The sequence below is a fragment of the Kryptolebias marmoratus genome, linkage group LG1, assembly GCF_001649575.2.
Source record: "Kryptolebias marmoratus isolate JLee-2015 linkage group LG1, ASM164957v2, whole genome shotgun sequence".
Taxonomy (NCBI): domain Eukaryota; kingdom Metazoa; phylum Chordata; class Actinopteri; order Cyprinodontiformes; family Rivulidae; genus Kryptolebias; species Kryptolebias marmoratus.
Window position 1 is genome coordinate 16,662,395 of NC_051430.1, and position 27,299 is coordinate 16,689,693.

Consider the following 27,299-nt stretch of genomic DNA (forward strand, 5'->3'; position numbering starts at 1 on the left):
CGCCGATGCAGGAATGAAAACCCTCCTTAAGAAGTATGAGCCGCCCAATCTGGAGGAGGTGATCGTTTTCAAACAGAAGTTGGAGTGGATCCACGCTCAACTTGCCAGTTCAAGCAAGTAAGAAGATACTGTGGTTTTTCCTCACAATACTTGGAGACACTTTTTCATTTTAAAAGTTAAAAAAAATAAGTAAAACATGTTTAGCCGATTCTCCTTAAGACAGACTAGAGGCATGGGATGTTTATTTATAACCATCCTAATTTTACAGTCTGTAAACTGCCACCGCAGCACATCAGCATTTATGGATATAAACAACACCAGTCCATCGTTGTATATAGTAACAGTTTTATTTCAGCCAGGTATCTAAGATGCAAAAGGTTCAAGGTTCAGTCTCAGGTAGAAAAATAAAAAGGAATACATCATTGTCAGCTATATGAAATGCTACACTGCTACCTACATCATCCATATCACGTAGTGCAGCTGATGCGGTTTGTTAGGTCGTTACTCATCCACCCCCCCAGGTGTCCGTTAACACTCGGTGAGGTCCGTGGTTACGTTGAGTGCATCTACAGTAAACAGTTTGGTAAACCTCTGAGCTATGGCAGGCACAGATTCAGGCTCTGCAGCGGCTTGAATCTTTAAAAAAAAAAAAAAAGAGGCGCCCCGGGCTGACCCGAGCGACTCTGAAAGTTGATAAATCAGCACGCGGCGTGACCTCTCAGAGCGGAGCCGTATGGAGAAAAAAAAAAACAGTCGGTGAAGGGGTGCTGCTGAGGAAACGCCACCTGCGATGACGGCAGAGCATTAGAGAGACTGCGAAGTATCAAAGCTTTGTTTTACATCTAAAAAAAAGGCATAAAGGGAGTTCAGGTGATGGTTGTTAAGAGCAGCATAAATGTAGGCCCACACACTTTAGCAGGATCCGTTCAGGGTGAACACATGCACAGGACGGGTTACAGGGATTTCCTACAGACGCGTGGACTCTCCTCTGTTCTGCTAGATCGTACACAAACACGATATCTCTTTACAAGCCTAAGAATATCATTTCGTCATACAAGAGCAGCATGTGAAACAAAGTCGAACGAGTGGATTACGTGCCGCAAGGAGATTCATACACAAAGAAGTCGCCGCGATCTGAAAGAAGAGCTTATAAAAATCAGGTGACATGGGAGTGAGATGGGGAATAAAAAGGGGGAGTTAAGGCTCGTGTTGTTTTGGAAAGAGGTGCTATGTTTAAATTCCCTGATGACAGCAGAAAATGCTAGGTCAGTGCTTTGGATCCCCTCCCTCTTCAACGTCTCGTCTCCGGTTGTCTTTCGAAGAGAGAAGCCGAAACGGAAGGCCAGCTAGCTCTCGTCTGCGTCTGATCACCACCCGTAACGGCTCGAGGCTTTCAAAGGGAGCGGCAGAGACAGCAGAATGAGAGTTCGGACATTTCTGCAACACATCTGAACGGGGGGAGGAGGGGTCAGGTCTTCAAATCAAATCGCCACTGCAAGGTCTCCCATGTCAATGTTCAGGACACTGTAGGTGTAAGACAGATTTTGGAAAGGGCTTTGGAGGAACATGATTCAGATATGCAGCAGGTGTTTTTTTTTTTCAGTTCAATACAGAACAGTCATATTGCATGTATACTTCCAGGAATTCTAGGCCACATGCTCACAGTACAAGTACAAACTCTTTAGTCTTCAGTTTATGCGCCTCGGGGAACGAGGCCTCACTTTGGCTGGCTGGCTGGCCGCGCGCTCTAAAACACTCGCAGGCGGAAATCCAAACAACTCACATTACCTGGATGGCAGCAGCCAGCGACATGATGGTGCACTCTGTCCTGTAAGATAAAGCGGACACGTTCGTGAAAGACTGGTGCCGACAAGTCATTTCATTTCACTGACGTAAACTAGTCTACATGTACATGAGGCGAGAGGGGGAACTAACACCACTACTGATGATCAGGACGACAGAATGGACACTGGAACTCAAGTTGCACAAACATGGAAGACGACGTTCACCAGCAGTTGCAGCTCGGTTCTTTTAAAACTGAATCTGTTTTTGTTGCAGCAAACGGAAGAGGGGATATGAAGAAGATGGTCACGTAGCAAAAGAACCTCGTTTGGCTGCGGAGGTGAGACAATATTCTCGGATTTTCTTAGCTTTTTTTTTTTTTATTTTAAAAGTATTAGTTCGTTCTTAATTCAAATCTTTTTCATTTCAGGAATGGAGTGATGAAGACCTCCTCTGAGCTTTATGTTGTTGTGGAAGGAGGCTGTAAAGAAAGAGTTCAGTATTTTATAAATATGACAAATGACCAAAACAAATCAGCACAAATATCAGTTTGTGTTAAGTGCACTTTTGGTTAGCCTTTTTGTTTTTTGCAGAGAAAATAAAACTAGTTTCCTTTCTTTTTTACAAGTTTCTGTGGTCTATATATAATTTCCTAAATGTGTCACAAAATATTTTGTGCACGTCATGGCAAAATAAACAACTCCATAAGCTACTTTACAAAAACAGTTTAATAAGTGCATGCATGTCTGTTATACAGTCTGTACGACTCAAAATTTACTACTGTAAACATTTTACTTTTTTTTTTTTGATTATGTGTCCTATCTGGCAATAAGAAAAAAAAAAAAAAAAAAATACTTTACCCCAGTAATCAAATATAGCTGATAATTATGACCAGAAAAATTCAGTTCATCTCACTTAAACTCATGATTCCAGCAAGAGAATTTATTCATATAAAATAACCATAATTTTCTTTCCTTAAAAAGGTTCCAATCTGGTAAACAAAAGAAAAAAAAAAGACAAATGCTTCTTTCAGCACGCAGCAAATATTGTCACAACCTTAAAATTAAGTCGCTAATTACAGTATAAAAGCATTAACGCTTCAGATCCAGTTACCGTTGAAGGGGGCTGAGAACTTAGCTTCTTCATGTCAGTTTCCTCATACTGAGTAGGAAGTGTTGTTGTTGGGGGGGTGGGGGCACTTTGGCAACATGTGCTCTCAAAACAGTAGGTCCAAAGAAACCTGCTGAAATGTTTGGCCCTCATGATGAAGGAAATGAAATGTACACATCAGAGTACAAACAGTCCATGAGTGAAGTTTTTTTTCTTTGCAGCTTTCAGTCATTGATGATTCATTTTTTTGTTTTCCTTTTCATATTTAAGGCCAGCGTCGCTCGTTGTGCTCGGCCGCTGCTGTTGCATAGCTCTCTTGTGGTGAACCAGACAAGAGAACAAGGTGGGGAGGAGGGGTGGGAGGGACTACCAAAGGAAGACATGATGGAGAGTGGCGGATGGGTTGCCATGGTGATGAGGGAAGAGCATGCTACGTCTCCACGGGGCTGCACTCCGGGTGGGGTGGGGAGGAGGAGGTGAATTTGACGCAAGGATGGGGAGATGGGAGCAGAGGAGTGCAGTACTACCTGTTGCTGTTGGACATGGCATACTGAGCCTGCTTCTGCTGGAGGAGCTCTGTGATGGCTAGCAGCTTTTTTAACACATGCTGGAGGGGGGAGAAAAAAAGAAAAGAGAGATTTAAGACTTGTAGAGCTCAAAGAGCTGAAGTGTTGCTGTGATTGTCTCTGTGTCTGACCTGCTGTGCGCCCTTCTCGTTGCTCAGGGTGCGAAGTTCAGCTGAGTGTGCGGCGCAGACCTCATGCAGCGCGGCCAGGTCCCGCGACAGGTCTGTCGTAAAGCTCTCCGTGGCTTTAGGGAGCTCAGGAACATTCTACAAACACAACAGATATTTTATTATAAGCTTGTTAAACAAACACGATAATCTCTGTAGTCATGCTAAACTACTTTTAACAACTGGCTGATATCTACACTTGTTCTTTAGTTTACAAAACAGAAAAAACAAAGTAATTCTGTGAAATCCAATAGTTTTAAAGCAAAGAACCCACCCCTAACTCATCCAGAAACATGATCATCCGATGCTTGTTGCTTTTGATGAAAGGGTTGACACCCTCCATGTAGGGTTCCTGGTAAAACACAAAAAGGGGGGCAATCAAATGCCAACAATCTACACAGTCCATTTAACTACTCCTATATTAAAGCTACATAGGATGCTTTCAGGCTGAAAGAGTTGATACCTTAGCACCAAATTCAACCAGGTTGGCCAAATTCTGGACAGACTTGGCCACCAGTGTGAGGGTACGACTTGCTGTTGCAGATGGGGGATCTGCAGGGGAAAGAAAAACCCATACATTTTAACACGAGTCTCAAAACAAAAACAAAAACAGGTTTCCAGCAGATTCTTACCATCGATGATGTTGAACATTCTGGGGTTGAGAATGGCCGGACAGATCAGCCTGAGAAAGACAAAGCCACTAGGAAAACAAAAATGGAGACGGTTCAAGTTAAACACAATCAGACAAAACATGTTTATTTAAAAATAAAAGGTCTCATGAGGCCTCCACCTATATAACCGTTTGTTTACCTTACAACTCTTGTCCTCATGGTGGTGTTGTTGGGCCACTTCTGTTTTACGGACTTCTGCAGGCACCCGTAGATGTACCGCAATGTTCTGTTTGCAAAGGACAGATTGTTCATCGAAGTCTGAATCTGAAGTGTTAAAATGTGTGATGCACGGACAAATTGAAGCTTACGCTGGGAGGATCTCAGCAGCCATGAAGATCTTTTCCACCAACTCAGACAGGATGTTAAGAAGGTGGGCCAAGTTCATGGTCACATCCTCGTTCTTCTCCAGCTTGGAAGGGTTCAGCTGGAAAGAAAGACGGATAAATGAGATGGAATTCATTACATTTTATGACCAGAGAGAAATGATTTATCTCACTCCACAAAAACAACTAATCATAACAGGCAAGTAGCGTTTAATGCCAATAACTTTTTAAGGTAAACACAAATCAGCCGCTCCTAAATGTGTTTGTGGTATTTTGTACATTTGTCCCAATAACTGTTTGCAGTAAGAAGCGTGCAGTTCTGTACCTCGCAGGACTGTTTGCTTTCCATGATCTTCAGGATCGAGTCTTTGAGCGCGTGGTGGACGAAGGGGGTAGCTGTGGCCTTCATGTACTGCTCCATCAGTGTGCTGGCCAGTGTGGTCGCTCTGAACAACGTCGTGGCCTCGTCTGGAAACGGTGCACAGGAAGATAATGTTACAGAAACACGTCTGCACGCTGTCACACACGCTCACCAGCTAAAGTCCCTCAGCCAAAAAACGAACCAAGAATGACCTCGCGTTAATGAGATTTATCCAAATAAATACGAAGCACTGCGCTGGTCCTTCGAGTTGATTCAGCTCTGTTTATTACACGCGGCGAGTTTTGTCCTTACCCTCCATCTTAATTTCCTTTTCATTGAGTTTCATGAGCAGGAACGCTTCGTCCTTCTCATGTCTGAAGATCCGCAACAGAAGGCTTGCCAGTAACGTGCGGTCCTGACCACAGACGTTCGCCAACGCGAAGATTACGTGAAAATCTTTCTGCAAGATCATCTGCAGAGGACGTAACAAGGAGAGGGTTTTAACTCGACGGCCGTGCTGGCAGGTAATAAAAGAGGCTGCAATCAGAGTCATTCCTCGGTGAATCGAACCTCCTTGAATTCGCTGTACTCCTCTTCGGGCATGATCTTCTCCATGGAGTACCGGGCGCGTACACGCAAGGAGCCCGGCTCGATGCCCTTCAGAGGAATGTGGGAACTCAGAGGGAACCACTCGTCAATCATCTGGCCCTTAATCAAACGATGTAGCTGGCAACGCATGAACACTGAGGGAAAACAATAATGTGAAGAAATAAAAAAAAATAATAATAAAGTACAGGCCAAAACAACATTGTTTTTATTACATTTACTGCTGTACTTACAGATGTCATTTTCTTTGCTCTTTTTTGTTTTGTTGCTCAGGCTGATTTCAAATCGGTTTATTTCACTGGATAGGTCACTGAAACAAGAAAAAAATACATTTTCTAATTCTGCAAATGAACTGTATGAACTGCACAGGGGTGGAAACGTAAAAACCAAGCACTTACTCAAAGATGAACTCCTCAGTGAAGACGGGATTCTGCCCTTCTCTTGGGTGTGTCTTAGCAACCTGGACGCTGTTCAGGTAGATGTTACAGTAGGGGTTGGTGAAATACTTGATTGGCAGCTTGTGGGCCTCCTCCACATACAGCACCAGACTGCTAACCTGAGAGAAAATTCAGCAACAGCCACACACCGTTAAGCACTGATTGACTGTAATAGCACAGCGTTTTCCCCGGCACGATAAACTTCGGTCTTTTATCTGCTTCTGGATAAACGATTTTCTGTCTGACCACTCCCAGAAGGTGAGCTCTCAGTCCCTCCACAGCACTGTCTACGTCTACGACTGCTCCCCTGCCCTCTCCAGCTACGGCATCATCAAATTTGCAGATGACACTGCGATAGCAGGGCTCGTTTCTTGGAGGGGGCATGTGTCTGCTTGTTAGGACAAAGCGGAGCAGCTGCCTGGAGCTGTAGAGACGACAGCCTGATCCTGAACACATCCAAAACCAAGAAGTCCGGTATTGGCTGCCGAACAAAGAGAACAGACAACTGACTCGATTCAACGGAGAGGGAAGCATGAAGAGATTGTTGGAATCCTTGATTCAAAGGAGCTGATGGAACAGAAGTGTAGACTTTACTTCCTGAGACTCCTCAAGAAGAACCACTTCACCCAGAGGACAAACAGACTCATTGCATCTGTGCGTGGTTTGCCAGCTGCACTGCAGCAAAGAGGGTCCTAACCACTGCCCAGAAGATTATCACAGATTATTACACTCCCTCTCCCTTCCCATCAGGATCTTTTTATATAAAACATATAAAATGGAACAAAAGCATCCCACCTGAGATCCTCTGTTTAATTAAACTAGAGCCCTAATCAGAGGGTCAGAAATGGACAAACTTATCATACAACAGAAATAAAACAGCTATAACTGCCCAAATGCTGCTGCTTGCAAAAAAAAAAATGAAGAATTATGTAATATACACCAACAAAAGGAAAGCATGTTTTATGCATGTTGTAGGTGTGAGGGAATACAACAATTTAATAAAAGTAAGGATTTAAGAATAAATACTGCTTTAAAATTTAGAAACAATGTCTGAAGTGTAAATACCTAAAACTTTTGGATTCAACTGCTCTTCGCTTCATCTAAATGAAGACATGAATTCACTGAATACTCACCTGTCTCAGCCTCTTGTTGGAAGTGGGTGCTGTCGGTTTTTTAAGGTTACTGCAGAACGTCTGAAGACATGTCATCCAATCCTGCACAAACAACTATGGTTAGCTCTCTGCTCACACTGAAACTCACACTGTGGCCTTTTTCTACCTGAAACTGGAAAACTTGTTTGAGACGCAGCAATTAAACGGACAAAGTGAAAGCATATATTTACATATATTTTGTTACTGGCAACCAGCAGCAAAGGCAATCTGACAGACAACAAAACCTGACGAGTATAAAAAGACATGTTTTCTTCCAGGAACAATGTGGTTTCCAAAATAAAGAAAGGAATGGAGACAACTTGTTTTTCGCTGACAAGTTTCTAGTTTAAAAAAAAAAAGAAAAAGAAATTGACAAAAAATAAGGATCCAAATTAAAATCATCTTGTGTGTTATGGGGAGTTGCATGTTGTGTGTAGGCATAACACAGATTCATTCCTTTTTTTAATTAATTTAATGATTAATTTGGTTTCAATAATTGGCATATCAGCAAAACAGCATTCCTCAGAAAATGTTCAGGTACAAGAATGGAAGAGAAAGTGATTAAAATCGGCCTATGTTTGAGCAAAGACTGTGAAAGACCTTCAGAAAGTCTGGGGAAAAAAATGAAGGGTGACTTAAGATTTTGGCACAGTGCTGTAACTGGACAGATTGAAACTATGGTACAAAGAATGTCAGCTTCATTTTCTTGCTTCAGCTCAGCTTTGATGTGAACTGGTTCACCAAAAAAAAAAAAAACCACAGACTAACATTTAATCAGCAGCAGCCTTGGGTACATTTTTAATTGCAAAGGCAAAACAAAGAACATGTTCCTGGAAGTAAATCTTTTAACTAACTGCAGTGCCAAATATTATACAAAAAAAAAGAAAAAAAAAGCCAGTCAGTTAACTTTATTTAACTGTATGATTAGGCTTTGTAAGAATAAAGGAACACTGCCACCTAGTGGTCAAGTTGACACTTGATCCAACGCTGAACTAAAAAGAAAAATGTTTTCAGACAAAGGCCTGGTCCTAATACTCGCACTTCCACCCTCGTGTCCTTCAACTGCGCTTTCATGCTGAAGGCTTTGAGTGCGTAGTGCGTCCCATTTCTCCGGAGTGCTCTTTAGCCCCGCCCCCTTTGTGTACCACATCCGCCCTTCGGCTAAGCCTGCATCCAGGCCGACTTTTGCGAAGTATTTACCCACAATTCATTGCTGCATGTGACGTTTTAAATTTTTTTTTATTATTATCTTTATTGACAACGAAAGGGTTTTGAATTAAACGGCAGAAATATGGCAGTGGTGACAGAGCAAGCTGCGTCTGTCACGACAAAAGCAGTTTTCAAATGTGAAGTATGGAAATAATTCTTGTTTAACTCTGCTGTACATGAGTGAATACTATCAAACTTTCCTCTGTATTCAACAAGTCAGAACAAAACACATTTGAGCAGCCAAATATCTCCTGCAATTACTTTGGAAAGCAAAAATACCTAAACTGTACTTTTAAAAATCGTACTGACACCTTCTTAAAATACAAAAACAGGGACCGGTCCTGCCATGTTGGATGTCGCAGTTATGACACAGAGGTGCAAGTCGATGACGTAACCCGTACTGTCCCAATTCTCCAGTTCTTGCACGCTTGTAACCTGCTGCACACGAACCCTTCTGTGCACTTCAACTGAGTACACGCTTCATAGAGGGGCGTAGGGTGGAGTGCAAGTATTGGGACCAGGCCAATGTCAAAACTGATTTAAATAAATAAATAAATAAATAAATAAATAAATAAATAAATAAATAAATGAAATCTTTTATTACCTGCGCCTGGTCTGGGGTCTCTCCCGCAAAATAGAATATGTACTGTTCCTCACTAAAGTGCTGGACAACGATCTGGAAACAGTTTGGCCTGAGGAAGTAAAACAGGTGAGAGCAGTTCGTTTTTCTGCGTGGCTCAGAAACCCGCTGCCGTTTAAAACTTTACCTACCTGCCAAACAGACTGTCGTGGACCCCATACACGGAGCACACACTCAGATCGATCAGCCCTTTGGGTTTGGTAGCTCGCTTCTCACTTTCAAAATATATGAGCTGCGCATCGTTACCCTCCAGGATGAAGTAAAGGTTCTTCCACCTTTTGCCCTTTCCTGACGGCGAGAGGGAAAACGTTAGGGCCCTGGCTGACTTGACAACAAAACGAGACTAAGATGATATGATTTGTGATGTGCTGGAAACTACAGTGCTGAACAAAATGGTACAGATACCTTTGTTAAACAGAAGATAGCCTTTTTTGACTATGTTTTTGTAGAAAGCATCTTTTGTTTTTCGTCTTATAGTGTTATAAATTTCTCTCCCATCCACTGTGTCAGTAAGTACTTGCTCCTGGTGCTACAGTGAATACAAATCAAACCATTACATATTTACTAAGAAAGTCTGATGATACTTCTTTTATACATTTAAGTGTCATTTCTGCTGCTGCGCCAAAGGAGGTTCTAGAGTCGATATTCAATAACAAAAGAGTAAAACTTATTTCTTGAAGTTTAGATTCAGTCAACTTTATCAAAACATTTAGTCCTGACAACAAGCTAGGCTTTAGGAATGTCTGCTTTTGAGTGTTGCCAAGCAGCGTACAATGACAAAGCCATTCCAATGAGTAAAGCGACGACAATCACATATTCTTCTGAAGTGCTTACCTGCACTGAAACTGGTTCTTTCAGATTGTATCCCTCAACAATTTGTTCTTTCTTGTAATGGTCAATGATGTCATCAACGCTGCCGCAGAAAACAAACAGCGAAGCAGATTAAATGAAGTCCGTCCCCCAACGGTAAATCATGCCAACACAAGTCAAAAAGCACAAAGTGCTTCATTTAGCGCTTGATGTTTTGTCCCATTCTTAATTCGCCACCCACTGAAGTCCGACACGTCGGCTGACGTACCTGTTGTAGTACCTCCCCCCCATCATGTACTGATTGTTGGGCGTTGGGGAGATCTTAAACCTTTGGATATTCTCATTGGTACGAAAAAAGAGGGAGTAGTCTCCGGGTGTATTGTCTGATGGCCGGACAAGAAAACTGCACACCTGACCCACTATGAAATAAAACAAGAAAGAGAAGGCGTTGAGAAGGTGATTAAAATGTCTTCTGTCAATAATAACTTTTAGAACAAAAGACAAAAATTAACTTACCTGTCATGAGAAGGTTGTAAGCTTCCTGCTTGGTGATCTTTCCATGATACCATCTAAAAAGGGAGAATTCAAGAACAGCGAGACAAAAGGAACAAAGCAAACAGGATTGTGTAAGAGCACGTAAAGATGCTTTACTGACAAGACGCGTAATATCTTGTAACATCATACAGCTGAAGTTTATAACTGACAATCATTATCAAATATGTTGGATGAAGTTATCACATCATAGAAACATGTAACCCAGAAGGAGGAAAGTTTTTTCTATCTTGCAGCTTACACTTTTCCCTCATGTGGATCCTCCTCTCGGCCCTGCAAAATGCCACAGACAGAAATCTGTCAAAATCCAGCACTCCCTACACTGATTTCTTTTGATCTACATCACATATGGTCACTGTACAGTAAGAAACCATTAATTAACTTTTTCCACGTGGTTCGAAATCCTCCTGTTGTGTTTTACTCACCACCTCCTCCACCAGATCCTCCACAATGAGCCCTTGCTCTTCTGTGCGAACGTTAGTGACCCACATCCAGCCGTCCTCCAGTTCATTGTGAACAATAAACATGTCCCCTTTCAGGAAGCTGGAAATACCAGTCAAAATATAAAGACAAAAAAATGAATACTGCAACACTGTACAGAGCTTATAACAAGAAAAGTGTAATCACAACAGGTAAACTGAAATAAAGTTAAATGACAACAGGTTGCAGTACCCAAATACAGCCAGCAGGTGTCTCTACTGACATAAGATTAGAGACAGATCAGGCTGCATGGCTATACAGTCCAGCCTAAGGCTCTGTAGGCTCACTAAGTGTTGAGGCCGACTTTGGACAGATGTTTATCAGATTTAGGAAATCGGGGATAGCTGAGCTCATCAGTGAGTGTGCCTACTGCAGCTTAATGACAAGAACAAGACTGTTTTTCAATAAGTCAGATGATGTGCTTTGCAGGCTGTTGTGGCATTCCACAAAAATCAGGCTGTTGTTTGAGAGCAACATAGGCAAACACTTTATCTCTAAACCTGAGACATCACTGCTTGTCTGTGTCTGATTATTAATATCAGTGAGGAAAGCAATGGGTTGAAAAAAAAAAAAAAAAAAAAAAAGGGAAAAGGTTATTTTCCAAGTGTGAGGCTTACCTGATCTCATCAGTATCTGGCACTTTGGTGTATGGAAGTATGGCCCTGACTCGCCTCCTGTCCTCTACAGGCTGTGGAAATACACACAACAAGAAATAAAAATCTCATACTTGGCCTCGACTAATTATTTGACAACATAAAATGTGCAAATACAACAAAAGTAGCATTGTTACTAGCCTGAGCTTTGCTTTAAAACAACCTCAATACAGCTCAAGGACAAAGGAGGAGTAGGAGAATGTGAAAATATTACTCCTTTGTACAATGAATAACCATATGGAAAAAAAGAATCAAAGTTTAAGAGTCAACTCAAAAAGGTGAGCATTTCAATCAATTAAAAACACTGACATTGCATCAGATATTTGATCTGATGCAATATTTCTAGAGATAAGGCTTTATTACACATATTCTTCTTTGACTGTCAGGTTTTGAATAATTTTCTTAGACATTAAACAGTCAGAAGTGTTTGGTTATTTAGGGAAATTTCTTTTATTTGACAAAAGTATCACTGAAAACACAAAAGCTTCCAATGACATAGCAGCTGCACCAAGTTCTGCTATAAAAGTATGAAAACCACTATCAAAGAGGCCACAAAACCCCCAAAACGTCAATAAATGACATTAAATGTTAAACTGCTTCAGCTCAAATTTGATTATTAGTTAAAATGTTAAACTTAATATGTAGTCTGGTTGTATCTGAATAGTTTATTCTAAAAAAAAAAAAAAAAAAAAAAAAACAAGTAGGATAAACAGTAACAAAACAAAAAAAAAGATGGAAAAACATTGCCTCGGGTTTGAACAAAAATGAAAGCTTGTGGATGAATTCTGCACAACTTCACAAACAATGGAATATCTTAGAAACATCGTACTTCAGAGTCTGAGACATGTTGATCTCACCTCAGGAGGTGCCACTGGTGATAACAGTTTCTCATTTTTTAGTAGGCAAGAAACATAGCTGTAGTAACCGATCAGGTCCGATAAAGAAGAGAATCGCCGACCACCAATATAATAGTCCCCACACATGGCGATTATCCTGGAGAGGAAACAACAAGTGACAACAGCATTATTTTTATATACGGACTCATCACTCTGTTGAATCTAATAGAAAATCCGAATAAAAATGATCTCTTTGAACTGAGTCAACATTCGTTTCCCATCACTGCTAAACAACAATACGAACAAAACGGCTCATTAAAACGAACAAGTAGCACACAGTACGTTTATTACAGCCCTGTGATGACAGAGATAACAAGATGGTAATGGTTAACCAGTTGTTGTGGACTGTGAGCTAATAAGTCAACTGGCAAAAGCCCAAAACCAATGAGCATGGGCACACTGCCCCCTGTCATACTTCTGTTTATAAATCTATTGTTATTTTGCATGTATACTGGGACAGGGACAGCAGTCTGATTAAATGATTTGGTCAAATAAATGTGTAGTAACATGTAATATAGAAGTTTAAAGATGTGTATTTTCACAAACAGGAGGGGTTTTTATTCTAAATATTTGTTAAATCCAGCACTCCAGCAACACATGTGTAACTACTGAAAAATTAATTTGTAGATTATGTTGTTGGAAAATTTAAATATTGCCTTTTATGTGCACATAAAGCAGGGGAGAGCTACCCTAATCCTCGAGGGCCATTATCCTGCATGTTTTACTTGTTTCTCTGATTTGAATCAATGGGTGATTAACAGGCTTCTGCAGACCATGAAGAGGTAATTTGGAGCAGGGAAACAAGGAAAACGTGCAGGATAGTGGCAGTTGCCTACCCCTGATATCAAGTATGTATTTTCAATGAGAGAAGGCCCGTCATTGTTTATTTACACCTTTGTTATTTGCACTTGGAAGGTGACATAAGAAGTATAAATATATTTTTGTAATTTAGCCTGTAAACACCAAAATATAATTTGTGGACAACACTGTCCATTTCTAGTAAGCTCTGTTGAGGTTAAATCAGGTGAAGACTTATTCCTATAAAACAAAACACACCTACTTATTTACAACCAGAGTTCCTGATCGTGTCCACTGAAGAGAGTTTGTAAGATTATGGAAGACTTTAAGATAAAAACAGCTGATTCAAACTGAGCTTGCTGCTCACGTGAAACGTACCTGAAATGGTTGACAACGTTGGTCATACTGAGAAAAGACAGGACGAAGGAACCGGGCCGGCGGTCACTCTCCCTGATGAGGTAGCTGCCGGGGTTCCGGGCCTGGCGCAAACGCTCCTCTGCGATGGTTCGGTCTAGTTTGCCATGGTACCACCTGAAAGAAAACGGATAGGGAGAGAATTAGAAGGGCCAGAATTTAAAACAGCTTATGGAAATGTAGCACAACACCCATGAAGTTGTCCTACAATGACATTTTTCTAGAATCAAATCTAAAAAGGTAACCACTTAAATACATAAATTCTGAAGCTTTTCCATTTGGTATTTCCACCACTACTTGCTTCCTTGGATTAAAAACAACACTTGACCACATTTGTGACAACTTCAGGTACAAACTGTTTACTTAACAGGGTCTCGGCAGCTGGGATAACAAACTAACATGGCTTTCCAAATTTAGATCCATGCCTCTTGTCAAAACACGGGGAAATGAACTGAAAAACATCCAGTGGTGGAAGAATGAATCGAGGTGCAGCAGGATCACTTTTCACTGGAAACCAAAGCTGTTGCCATTTGGTTTATGCTAGTAAAGTCTGTGGTTGTAAACACAAAAATCATGATACTTTTGTGTAGAATAAAAGTAGCAAGCACACCCATGAGAGTATCTGGGAGGATTTTTATGGTCAGAATACCTAGGAGGGGCAGCTGAGATCTATAGTACAGCAGAGGCATGGAGTTCATAAAAAGGTAAAGCTTAGGAGAATTATACAAAATAAACATAGATCAGAATTAAGGATAATTGTGGAAAAAAAAGAAATGTCAGAAAGCAGAACTGAACTAAACCTAAACTTCAGTTCATACACAAAATGTATATCCTTGAACCAGGTCAAGAGAGACTCACAATTTACCTGATTCAAAAGTCCTTCAGATGCATCACAGTCAAAACAGAATTATACAGCATGAAAAACAACCTAAGGGCCAGTTATGGTTTCCACTGCTTTAGCAGTCAATGTCAGACTTCCAACTGCAAGACATGCAAGGCACAACCACTGCATATATCTGAACTGACAGAAAGATGCTCGACTTTAACAAGGAGCTCGGCTTTCTGCTCTATTTACAAATCAAAACCTCATTTCTGTTGTACAACCAATCCAAGATGTTGTTTTTGTTCTTGTAATGCAATACCGGCATATATAGAAACAATAAATACAATTCAGAATTGCTTACGTTCATTAGCCGGATCACATAAACCATCAATACGGGGGTTCTTGTCTTTTTCCATTAGGATCACAGTTCAGTTTTTAGAATAACAGGCAGCTTCCTGTTAATACAGCAGCAGGATCCATATGCTGCTTTTTTCTAGGCAATGCGTATCCCAGAGCTGCATCAGCCAGCTTTTGCGATGAGACAGAGATTTGCCTATTTAAAGTGATGTAAAAAAACAGAAGCAAGAGTGATGTACAATCCTCCCTGAAAAGGTAGCTCTGAATGTCTGAGAACACTGATTATCTTCCATCAGCTCTGCCAGTAATTATGAATCTAAAGTGGGCTGAATAAAGATTGGACATCCATATGAAATGGGCCCTTGGAAAGCATACAAGGAGGGCAGTGAGCTTAACAGAATCTAAGCGAGGCCATGGTGATGATAGGATACAGTTCTATCAAATTCAGGAATGCCCTGTCATGTCAGTACACGTACAGCAGGCAGCACAGAGGTATCTTGGCTCAGTTTAACCACGCTGGGCCTGAGCCTTTTGAGGAAATAAAGTCAAATTATTATTTTAGTTTTATTGTTTTGGTCTGTGTACTGTATTTCAAACAAAACTCAGTGAAAACAACAAACAAACAAACACAAAAATGACTCGTCTTTGAATGCTTATCTTGGCATATTTTCAAGAATGTTCATTTTGCCATTTTCTTAGGTTAAGAGGAACGCAAAGCTCCAATTTTCCTCCAATCCGACTTCTTCACTTTGATTCTGCAGGCGCTTAAAGAACGCATCCACTTCGCCGCAGAACTCCTCACAAGCCCATTTTTGAGTTAGCAGCATAGATTTGCAACTTCTGTCACATTTTTTCATTCATATATCAGACAGTTAAACAGCTGAGTAAGAGGTGAATAGAAAAGGGCAGGGAGATTAAAAGAAAAAAGAAAAAAGGTTGCCATCAGAGAGCCTGAGGACTGAGGAGAGAGGTCACATGATGGCGCTTAAAAAAAAGGTTAGCAGCTGAACTCTAATCTGAAGACACGACTGGACACTAATGTTTCACTGACATGACACAGTCTAATCAATCTGAAGCCTAAAGCTAGGGACTGAATTAAGACCAACTCCTGCAAAGGCACAAAAAACGATGATGTTGAGCACGAAATTTTACAGATTTCCATTTTGGTTCTGTAAACAGATGGTCATAAAACCTCTCTTTTTAAAACATACAAATAGTTCCACAACAACAACAAAAAAGAAACATGCACAAACTTACTTTGTTCAAGCAAATTTATATCGCAGGGCAACAAAGCTCATTTTATAGCTTAAAACGATCATTAATGGCCATTAACTAAGCTCTTAAAATGTTAATTTTAAAGCTATTTTTTTTAGCATTGAAACAAAGCCTGAATAAAGTTCAGGCTGAAGGTTAAATGATGCCCCTTCATTAATTAAGACTTAATTAAGGCTTTTAGAACAACACAGGATAATAATCATAAAGGCCCAAAATGTATTTAAAGAAATGGGATGAATCAACCGTGAAAAAAAAATAATATTGATGAAACAATTGACAATAACATAAACAAACCAGAGTTAACACACATCAAACCAGTCCAAACTCTAAAATAAAACTGCTGATCCTGCTGTCGAACACAATTAGTTACAACACTACAATGTAATAATACCAAAGTTTTGATGTCATTTTAAGTGTTATTAGTTCACTTGAACTGACATTTTGTTGACACCACACACCCGAGGAGTTGGATTTTCTTCATTATTTCATGTTTGCTAGAGCCCCATCTTTAGGCAGAGTAAGAGCAACAGGACAGCTGCAGATTGATGTGACCATCTCTGCCCATCAGTCCACCCATCTCTAACTCAACTCAAACGTTTGTTTGAAATTGCCTTCCGACCTGATGGGTGCATTCGTACTTAAACATCTCCACAGATGTACTGCCAGCCCTCATCACGATCAAAAAGTAATGAAACACTGCATTACAGTACATTAGCAATGCCTTTTAGTTGAGCTTCAGACTTCTTTTTTTTTTTTTTCGGGGTACTTAGCACGACCTATTTCCTACACAAAACTTAACTCAATAAATATGCTACTGATGCTCTCATATAGAGACAGTGTATTTGTTTGAGCATTATGTGCTGTGATATTTGGATATGCAATATGTATGTAATATGAACTGACATGTCACAAATGCACTAAGTATAAAAACAAAAGAAAACCGTTTACTTACAGATTACTATTTATATGTCAATTAGTCATAGTCTTTTATGCTGTGTAAGCGCCATTGAGAAACGAATGTTGGCACGCCGGCAGACAATGATTTGAAAGTCAAAAACACCAAACCTCTGCAGGAATCTAACAAAGTGTCACACGGTTTGTTTTACAGCGCTGGGGAATCCACCACGAAAACGTTTCAGGAAAACACAAGTACTTCAAACAAATATATAGCAGGAGATTAGATGAACAAATTTGCTTATTAAAATCACAAGCAAACCTTTAACCAATCAGATGAGCGACGAGTCGCACGTGGAAGCAACAAATAAATAGGAGCCACTATTGTTGACGGTTTCCACACTTAAGCCCAGCATGTGGCAACCTGCACAGGATGCTGAACAGTCCAAACCTTTTGTGTTGCGACCACAGACAGCTTAGAACCTTACAAGATGACTTCTCTCATAATTGGGATCTTGTGAATCGTATGGGTACCCAGCTGCTCAGCAGGGTTCAACAATGTGAACATTTTGTGCGCACAGGATGACACGTGAAGGCATCGGTGCCAGTCGCACTTGATTTCAGTGAACAAAATCTTTCCGTCGTGGATTGCTCACATCACTGAAGCGGTGTTCAGCAGTGCTGTGTCTGCTCGGCTTAAACATCCTTACGAAATAAAAAATTTACACCTTGTAAAACACTCGTGAGGCATGAGCGGACCAAACCCCCGCAGAGCCACCAATAATGAATGAAGTATTTTAATAAAACTCCAGGCTGCTCATGTAGCATACATGTTAAGCAATAAGCTTTCAATTCTTAGTCACGATCTTCAGTAATTGTAGCAATAATAATTGGAAAACAGGCTGCAATATTAGTGAGCTGTATCAGTTTATTTAACAAACAATATTACTTGTTATTTACAATAACTATGCGTACTGACCAGCTTAGGTTTAAATGTTTGCAGGCTTATTAGATCGTGGCATTAATGTGTTCAAAGCCTAGTTATTATAACTTTCTGTCCAATTTTGTTTTAAAACAATATTTCCTGAAAGTACCAAGTGACACATTGGTTGCTACAGAAGATTTTTGATAATCAAAATTGTTCACTGTTGTGAAAAGCAAAGGAAGAGCTGAGGGGTGACTAAGTACCTCACTTACGTCGAGTTCACCCTTTGCTGCATCTCCCGCCTGTGTCCCGTACAGTCTCACAAGGTGAGCCCGCTCCACCGATATCGCTGTTGGCCTGCTAAAAAGTGCGAGCAGAGAAAAGGCATTTCTAGATCCACGCGAGGCTTTCGGATGTTCCCCAGCTGGAGCCCCGGTACAGTCATCTCCTGTAGTTAGTCTGAACAAGCCACATCCAAGGAAGACAACCAGAGGGATGCAATGATGCAAACAGATGCATATGCATTTAGGTGATTAATTTGTCTAACTAATTTAAAAATTGCATTGTTAAGTCTTTGTCTTGTAATCCTTTAGAAAGAAATTTTTAAAAAAAGACACTAGTTAATCTTTCAGCTGCTGAGGCACAATCTAGCCTTCTGCTCTTTGCTCTCACGTAATCCTGCTCTGACTTTCTCTTACTCTCCGCTTTCTCTCTGGAAAAAAAAAAGCACACATCCTAAGCAAGCTGCCCATTGGCTTCTCAAGCACAGGGACACACGGGTAGGGAGAGGCATATGTGCACTAAAAAAAGTAAAAAGAAAAAAAATACACATTTTTTCTGCTGAATATGAACATTCAAAGTGCACACATGTACGATTAAGAAAAAAAAAGACAACCTTGTGACTTCTTCACAGAGTTAATTCTTTACAGCATGCGGTGTTTAAACATCAAAACACGCAATCATGTGAAACCTGCGCATTTTCAGTGTGCCAAATGGTTTCACTCTCACAACAAGTATTAACTTGGCAAATGACCAAATGTCAATGCTTTCAGTGCAAATATTGTTTTGGGTTTATGCTCTAACCAATCAGCCAAAAAGCTCCTTCTGGAACTGGGATCCCTTGATCATTTACTTTATGTTGTGTGCTTAATGTTTCCACAACAGATGAAAAAAATTGGTTGAAAGCTGGGGATGACTGACAACAGACGAGAGCTGGGATGGGTTTTGAAAATGGTAGCATTTAGATTTGCTCCCAAGTTAATTATTTAAAAAAAAAGTTTGTCAAATTTCCAATCATTTAATTAAGATCATGATGACCAACTAGGTTTTATTTCTGAAATAAATAAAGTAAAAACACATTTTAAATACCTAAATGAATTAATCAATGCTACACCAGATTACAATTTAGCAAAACAATACACTTCGAACATAATAAACCCTCACAGCTTGTTTCTTCATGCAGGAGAAGCAACTGACACAACAAGAGGCAGACCTCAAATAGATTAAGATGGGAAAGAGTCAATTATAAGTCCTAAACTGTGTTCTGCCTAAATGCTAACAAGAATTTCAACACCAAGACACGCATATAGGAACATAAGCCAACATCTCAGCTTTCCTGCTGTGAGTAAGCCTTCCTGAAATAACACCATTACATCAATGATGATAAGCTTCACTGTCGTCTATCCAACCAGTACTCTTCCTGAGATCTAATTTTATTTCTAGAAGCACAAAAACGAGAGAATGTGTGGCTCTTATAACTATACATTTTCAGTCGATGATTAATTGTAATTTTATTGTAAATCTCTATTTATACTACAGTTGATAAGTGATTGTTTAGCAATTCAATGTCTTATGATGAATCAAGGCCGTATATTAAAGATGAATAACTGTAAAAGTAACGGTAACAGTTAAGTATTCAGACGGACACAATTATTTGACAAAAATCAGAAAAATATTGTGGATCCAGAACAAAAGGAAGCTGACTGGCTGACCTGTGAATCCCATATGTAAATAAAAAAAAGTATAACTCATATCCTGTGTCATAAGACTTAATCTATTGTAACTACCGACAACTGCATGCATAAAAAAATGTATTTGAACACAGATTTTCCCCAAGATAAAAAAAAAACTGATAATTAATAGTTGTATATGTCTGATACAACTCTAAACTAGAAATAGAATTTTGTTTTATTTTATCACTAAGCAAACATCAATTTATCGACAATAACATTGTACATTTATTGCAATCTTAATATACGTTATGTATATTGGCTACTCTTGACCAACTGGCGCAAAAAATAAAATATTTCAGTTTATTTATATGTTTGCTAAGCAAAATCAAAATATGCAAGACTACAAAAAATGTATTACAAATAAGCTTATCTGTGTGTGATTCAAAACAAATAGCTCTGTGTATGAGGGGTGCAAAAATAAAATAAAACGGTATTAGTTTTTGAGTAAATGGGTGAATAAACACTTTGTAAAAGCTCTTTGAAGAACTAAAATGAGGTTAAAAGTGCACTATACAAGAGCAGACCCTGTAACTTATCATTCCATAAGTCCAAATAAATAGAGAAGGAATTCAAAATCCTGGGACTCGACAAACAACACTGGCTGCTTCTGAGAATCCTGCTAAGGCCACAATGAATGACTCATTCTGAAAACAGGATGCACAAGAGAAAAGGCATGGCAATGTGAGTATTAGAAGGGCATGGCGGGACATTGTGTAACACACTGAAAATGCATGAAATCTACAGGCTTAACTTATCAATGCAAGTTGGAATCCAGTTAAAAGTTAGATTGACATTTCAGTCAGTAGGCCCAACTATAAACCAATGCATCCATTGTTATAATGGCAAGGAGACTGACGAGTATCTGTGGGGCAAAGTGCAAACAGAGACCAACACTGCCTGCGATAGTCTATCAATTTTAAGCACAAAATATTTCAGTAACTTTAGAATTTACTTGCTGGGCTCGCCGGTCGAACAACTGGGTGATACTTGAACCAAACTCAAAACGCTTTTTGCAACAGAGAAAAACCTCCATTGGGGAACAAACTATATGACATGGTCCATGTACTGGACTTTCAGACTCATTACCATACTTCAGAAAGAGAAGTTAGGTAGTACTGGAGCAAAATCACCAACATGGTCACAGCAATGTTTCCACAGCCGAATTATAAGTCTGATAAACTCATTCACACAGCTGCTGATCTCCAAATCCAACGTTTCTTTCCTCTTTTTTCCTTCCTCTTAGCACCACCTCCTCAGGGAAACCCTTTATGACTTAAACCCCTCTAATCTTCGTGGAAACTCAAAATCAGCCACTCATTTCCCAATGCGCAGTTTGTTTAAGCTCTGGCGCAGGGCCATGTGTTTCAGCAGGGGCGCGCGCACACACACAGCTGAGCTTAAACAACATGATCTTTAAGTCATCAGCAGTGTGAAACTTTAATAAAAGCACTGCATTGATTCTTTAATACATACTGTTGTGCAGCTCTGGGGCTGCGTGGCGCTGCAGTGGCTACCACTATCGCCTAGTAGCTGGGGCCTTTCTGTGTGGACTTCGTTTTACCTGCACATGGGTGCGTTTTTTTTTTTCCGAAGTACTCCAGATTTGTCCGAAAAGTTCAAAAAGCGTATGCACATTAGGTTAGTTAGTGACTGGTGACTGGTGTCTGCCAACCCTTCCAGAGTGTACCCCATCCTTTGCCCACTGACTACTGGGAGTTTGGATGGCGATAACATTGCAGCTGTCGTTTCCTCATGCAAGTTGCTACTTTACTAAACCGTGCATGCACAAGAGTATTCACTTTTACAGCATTCGTACCAAGGCTTGTGCTGTTTTTACATAGCTCATAGTGAAATTTCAACTATTGTTGAACTCCATAAAAAAAAAACAACAAGAAAAATCTTAAATAAATTGACAAACTTTGGGCTAGAACACACTTCATTGCATTATTATTGCGTTTATAACAAAAATTTTATCCAAATTTGTTTTAAAAATTGTTGGATTTCAAAATAAATTAACATTAGTTGGAATTTATAACAATTAACTAAAATTAATAGCTAATCTACTCAAATGTCAAACTATGACTGGACTTCTTCTTTTTTTTGAGAACTGTACTACTATGAAGACCCATGAGACAGACAAAGGTGTCGTTAACAGGAGTGTCTTTACATCAGTCAGCTGCTAAAAACAGCTGGAGACAAAGTACAATGTATGGAAGTTTTCTATATGTAAACAGGGTAGGGAATTAAAAAAAAAAAGGTTAACCACTACCGCTTACTCTATGTTTGCACAACTCACACTAAACTCCAACTCACATCAGGTAATGACAGATACTGCACATAGTTGAAATGCCAAATGGTTTAAAGTTATTTTAAGCCAAAGAAGGGCAGTGACTACAAACATCACAAAGAGGTCAAAGTGTAAAAAACCAAGCAAATCTTGTCCAATGTGACTTACTTCACTATTGCTGCAGGGCAAAACTAAAGGAACCAAACTAAGCAAGATCAGCCAGCAGCTTAAGTTGTTTAACGTATTAACGAAACTGGCCTCAACTGACAGAAACGTGCTAACAAAAAATTAAAAAATTAAAAAATGAAGTATGAAAGCACAGCAGGGCCAACACAGAACTACTCTGGAACCACTTTCTTAGCAATGGAGGGCACTTGGCTAGATGCGCATCACAATACTATCTGAAGTTACATTCAGAATTTAGTTGATTTTCAACCACGGCCTTGCTGGATAAAACATCAAACGCAAACTATTCAGGTCTAAATTTAAAACGTAAAACAATGGAACAAAGAAAGACGAACTTTTTTGTCACAATCTGTCAACACATCCACACCCTTCGGTTTAATGCAGGAGATTTTTCAGTTTCCATCAAAGCCTTTTTGAGTATGTCTACTCTGCCACAACTCCAAAGGTCGTAATGATAACCAAAACTGAAAAGACTGCGGCCCATCCTTCCGCTCTATTCTTCACTACCACCAAAGAAATTACTACAAACCTCAAACAAGAAGCTTGTGCAGCTTCAGTGCCTTGTTGAAGTTGATTAAATACAACAGGAAACTGAAAAGATTAGTTTTGAGTGTCACTGCTGTGTAAAGTGTAAAGATCACTGAAAACTGACTTCAAAACTAAAAAAAGGGAAATCAAGGCCACTTACTTACAAAAGGACAACTATTTCACTGGACAGGTTGCAAGCTTTCCAATGAAATAGTTCTGAGTGCAGTTCACATTGTATTTTAAGTTTTCCATTACCAGGATAAAAGCAAAACTGGTAAAACACTAGCCTTCCACCTCCCCAGTAATCTGACAGGGAGATATAAAGTGGCTCCTAAAATAAGAGCTGAATCCACAGTCCGAGCACAGTCCCTTCCATATCTCACAGTAAGAGCTGAAAATGACAACGCTCAGCAGTTCTCTAATGAGACTGAAACAAATAGGAGAGGTTAATTCAGGATCTCTCAAAGCTAGCACATAAATGGGGTTTGACGTGTGCTTGTTTTCGTGCCTTTGCAATTTCGTAAAATTGCCTACCGTTACATAATACGCACAGGCTGCAGTCGTAATGCTACAATCAGAACGCTTTACTGATTCTTTTTACGCCGGCCTCTTGTCTGTCAGAGACGAAATCTTATTCATCTGTAATACAATGTCTGCTGTGTAAAAAGACTGAAAAGAGGATGTTAATAAAACAGTGACGCAATATTTTTTCTTCAAAATTATTTCTGCTTCTTCTCTAGCATGATAAAGCACTTAGATAAAAACATGAAATGCGGTAACTTGAGTTGTGCTTTAACATTAAGCCAGGGCAAAAAAAAAAAAAGGCTTCAGGTAATCTAGTATATAAAGCAGTAATAAAGTAAACAGGGTGGTATTTGTTCATCCACCGAATGCTAGGGATATTTATGCACGTGTTCTCGGCGCTTGTGTTATTACCAAGCCCGTGATGCAGGCATGACAGAACAGGTTGCTGATGGAACAGAAGAGGCAGACGAGGATAAAGATGCTACTTGTCTTGATGACATGCACTGACAAGACTGAATGAAATGCATGTTACTAGCAGCTTTCCAATTAACCTTCACCTGTTGCGGTGCTAATTACCAGGAGTTTAGACTTTCAGTTCGACCAATAAATAACAGCTGAGGGCAGATGTGAATATTAGATTCAGTCAATTTCAGCTTCAGGACACGAATACACAGAACAAAAAGCAGTTTTGATGAATATTTTCTGCATCCGTCACTACGATTCAGCATACTGATATTTTTACTGAATTCTATCAATGACTGATTTGGTTAATCTTGCTGGGACACAACGTTACAGCTCATTGCATTCTGGGTACCATGCTAGAACTGGTTGGAGTTGTCCACTCTTTCACAGACTTACTGTACAGTGGAGTTCTTAGTGAGAATCTGAACACAGCCAAGTGTTAGCAGACAAACTTCTGTGGCATCTTCCAAAAGAAGACATACAGTATATGATAAACATGGTGAAAAAATGCAAATGGAGTCGTTTTTAATGTGGCAATTAGTCAAAAAGGCCAGGGTTTGTCATCTTTAGAAAATGAGGCTTTTGAACAGTGTGAATTTATATGAGATCCTGAACAAAGAGTGACCTGGGAATTAGCTATAAGCACATCAACAGACAGAATACCTGAAGGTAGCTACGCTGTCATGATGTCTTCCTGTTGTATATATTGGGTCTTGGTCAAAGTCGAAGTGTTTTGTGATTGGTGAAGCCTTTACTTTCCACATCTATTTTTCTTTTAATGCCAGCTGCTCCAGTTCTTTAAAAGGAAAGCAATACGCACGTGGCTAATTATCATACCAAAGCACATGGAAACTAGTAGAACTCTGTGAGCGCAAACCTCCACCGAGAACCATTATCAGTGGGATGGCCTAATGGGGCTGATGATATCATCATCACTGATGTCATCGCTGTACGTTGAGGAACTCTGAGCGCAAAACCTCCACCTAGGCCATGGGGTCATTAACAAAATGTGGGAGCCGGATCGTGATCCCGATCGCCACCAAAATTTAGTCATTTGTTCCTTGTGACAACCTCAACACTTCCTGAAAATTTCATCAAAATAATTACTTTTTGAGTAATCCTGTGCACAGACAGACAAACAAACAAAGTTGCGCTACCGACAACATATACCTCTTCTGCGGAGGTCAATTGCAAAAACTGTTGCCAAACCACTGGTTATTTTCATGCTGCTGATGACATTGCACAGACCACATATTTTCTTTGAACAGTTGCAAATCACTAATGATCCCTGTATCAGTGGGATCCGACGAACGCCACGGAACGACGGCGTGTTCTGATAAGGCAAGGTAAGCCGGCTCCCGCTCCTCCACTGAGTGTCAACAAGGAACAACGCTTTGTTCAATATCATTACACAACTATTACCATTAATAAAAAAAAAAAAAAAAAAAGTTTACTTTTGGGATAGGCTTTATTTTGTTTTTTATTTTGTATCCCAGTTTCAACCCAAAACCACGTACAAACACTTAATACGTACGGATTGTATTTTACAACTGCGTGCTCCGGGAAAATGCAAGGTTTCTGAGTCAGACTTGGTTCTGGCTCATATGCCATCTCAAATTACTCTACAGGCATTAAAGAAAAAAATAAATAAAACTATGGGAAATCCTTAATTGACACTTGGGGAGCGCACGCAGTTTTCACTGTAAAAAAGTACTACAGGAAACAAATTTTATATCATTTAATTTATCTATTAAACTTTGGAGAAGAGAGATTAAAAGACAAAAAAAGATGATCTACTTAATGAGTCATTTGTTATTTTGACATTTACAGTAAAAATACATGCTTCACCAATTCTTATCAAGAAGATTAAATAAAGAACGGTGTAACTCCTACACTGAATATTAAATCATCAAATTTTAGCTTCTGGAGCCAGTTTGATTTCAGTAGCTTTAATTCTCAGTAGTAAAAGGTACTTACTTGTTAGTCAATGATTATTTTATCTTCATAGCTACTGGTTATACAAAAAAAAGAAAGTCTATAGATGCTGAACCAAGTTTGTGGGCTTTCTAAAATAGATTCAAGGTGTGAAAACTTGACACCCNAAATACAGGCTGGTTGAAAGTATCAGTGACCATTTCCTTGTGTTATACTCACTGGTTTGAGGGAGGCGCAGAGAGGGGAAACTCCACCTCGTCTTCCTCCGGTTCCTGCCAATCCTGTACGTCGGTATCTTCCAGGGTTCCGCCGAGACCCCCGCAGCCTAAAGAGGCAGGAGGCGGCGGTGGCAGTGGAGGGAAGAGGCTGGGCTCATCCGGGCCCGTCGATGTGGGTGAAATCCGACTGGCTGGACCCTCCGAGGTGGGAGAGTGGCACGCGCCGCCCGCGGTCCCTGAGTTCGTTCCTTGAAAAGCAGCCTGCCCACCTCCGGGTCCGCCACTCCCTGCGGCGGACAGCGCCGGTCCCGCCGTGTCCCCGGCAGACACGGGACAGACCCCGCTCATGTCGGGGAGCGAGTCCGGAGACGTGTTTGAATGCTGGCGGACGGCTGGCGGCGCTGGCCCCTGTCCCAGATCAGTGACACGCACTCTGCTCGGCTTCGGATAGTAGGGAAAAGGGGCCGTCTCGGGGCCTCCTCCGCCTGCCACCCCTGTCCCTGTCGTGACCGAACCCGTCTCCTCGCTGCTGACCTCCGCAGCCATCATGTTTGAAAAATACGCAGAGGGGAAACAGTCCAGAAGGGAACTCGCCCTTCCCCTCCGTTCTCGGAAGAATTCGTCAGTGTTTGGGCTTCGGAGAGGCAACGCAAAAAGTTTCTCAAAATCACGTTCAGCTAGCAAGCTAGCGTTAGCCAAGAGCTAACTTAGCTCACTTAGCTTTGCAAGGCATTCGCTCGCTACAGGACAGTCGAGCTAACACCTAGCAGCCTCGAAAACACTTGATGAGTTCTCACTGGCTATGTCTTCATTGTTCCCTGAGTTTAAAGTTCACGCTAATTCAACATGCGCAACACATCCAGGAGAATTTGTTCCGATTTATCCGCACCTCACCCTCGGAACCAAGGCAGCCCCACTTGTCGGGGAGTGTTGCTTTATTGTCACCGTGGAGTGTAATCCCTCGTCTCTCTCTTCTTTTTTTCCAGTGTTGTTGTTTTCTTTCGTTCAGAGTTCGGTGGCGTCTCAACAAGTCCAAAAAAAAAAGCTCGCAAACATTCAAGCCTTGTCGTCTATAACCCTGGGACTTTGCGTCCCTCTGTGATAACACGCATTTTACTAAGTGAAGTTATGGTTTTTTCCTTGAGGATGCAGTCTTAAGTTCGCTTCCAAATTTCTGGGTTTTCAGAGCTGGTGGCTTCTTGTCCGCTCACTGCTGCGCCGCTCTCTCCCCCTCCCTCCCTCTATG

General features: G+C 40.5%; 2 protein-coding genes across 3 annotated transcripts in view; one reads left to right on the forward strand and one right to left on the reverse strand.

Moving 5' to 3' along the window:
* The window catches only part of ccnh (cyclin H), a 46,198-nt gene extending 43,557 nt beyond the window's left edge, over positions 1-2,641 (forward strand). For both annotated transcript variants that reach the window (XM_037977434.1, XM_017427956.3), the window contains exons 8-10: positions 12-117; positions 2,059-2,122; positions 2,213-2,641. In XM_037977434.1, the coding sequence (XP_037833362.1) occupies positions 12-117; positions 2,059-2,122; positions 2,213-2,239 (197 nt within the window). In that variant the 3' untranslated portion in view covers positions 2,240-2,641. The remainder of the gene's footprint in view (positions 1-11; positions 118-2,058; positions 2,123-2,212) is intronic.
* rasa1a (RAS p21 protein activator (GTPase activating protein) 1a) lies at positions 2,332-27,299 on the reverse strand. The gene is made up of 25 exons (XM_017427952.3): positions 26,055-27,299; positions 13,591-13,743; positions 12,376-12,511; positions 11,483-11,553; positions 10,811-10,928; positions 10,627-10,658; positions 10,350-10,402; positions 10,102-10,252; positions 9,858-9,936; positions 9,429-9,552; positions 9,155-9,311; positions 8,988-9,075; positions 7,157-7,237; positions 5,985-6,142; positions 5,820-5,896; positions 5,551-5,723; positions 5,293-5,452; positions 4,945-5,087; positions 4,605-4,720; positions 4,436-4,522; positions 4,258-4,325; positions 4,089-4,177; positions 3,900-3,977; positions 3,590-3,724; positions 2,332-3,499 (listed from the first exon to the last, which is right to left on the reverse strand). Exons 1-25 carry the CDS (start codon positions 26,600-26,602, stop codon positions 3,416-3,418), a joined length of 3,159 nt encoding a protein of 1,052 aa, XP_017283441.1. The 5' UTR covers positions 26,603-27,299; the 3' UTR covers positions 2,332-3,415.

Coding starts and splice junctions, on each gene's coding strand:
- rasa1a (XM_017427952.3), bottom strand. CDS start 26,602: ATGATGGCTGCGGAGGTCAGCAGCGAGGAGACGGGTTCGGTCACGACA. Junction 10,659..10,810: donor AGGATCTGGTGGAGGAGGTG/GTGAGTAAAACA, acceptor GGCATTTTGCAG/GGCCGAGAGGAGGATCCACA. Junction 5,897..5,984: donor ACTGAGGAGTTCATCTTTGA/GTAAGTGCTTGG, acceptor TTCTTGTTTCAG/TGACCTATCCAGTGAAATAA.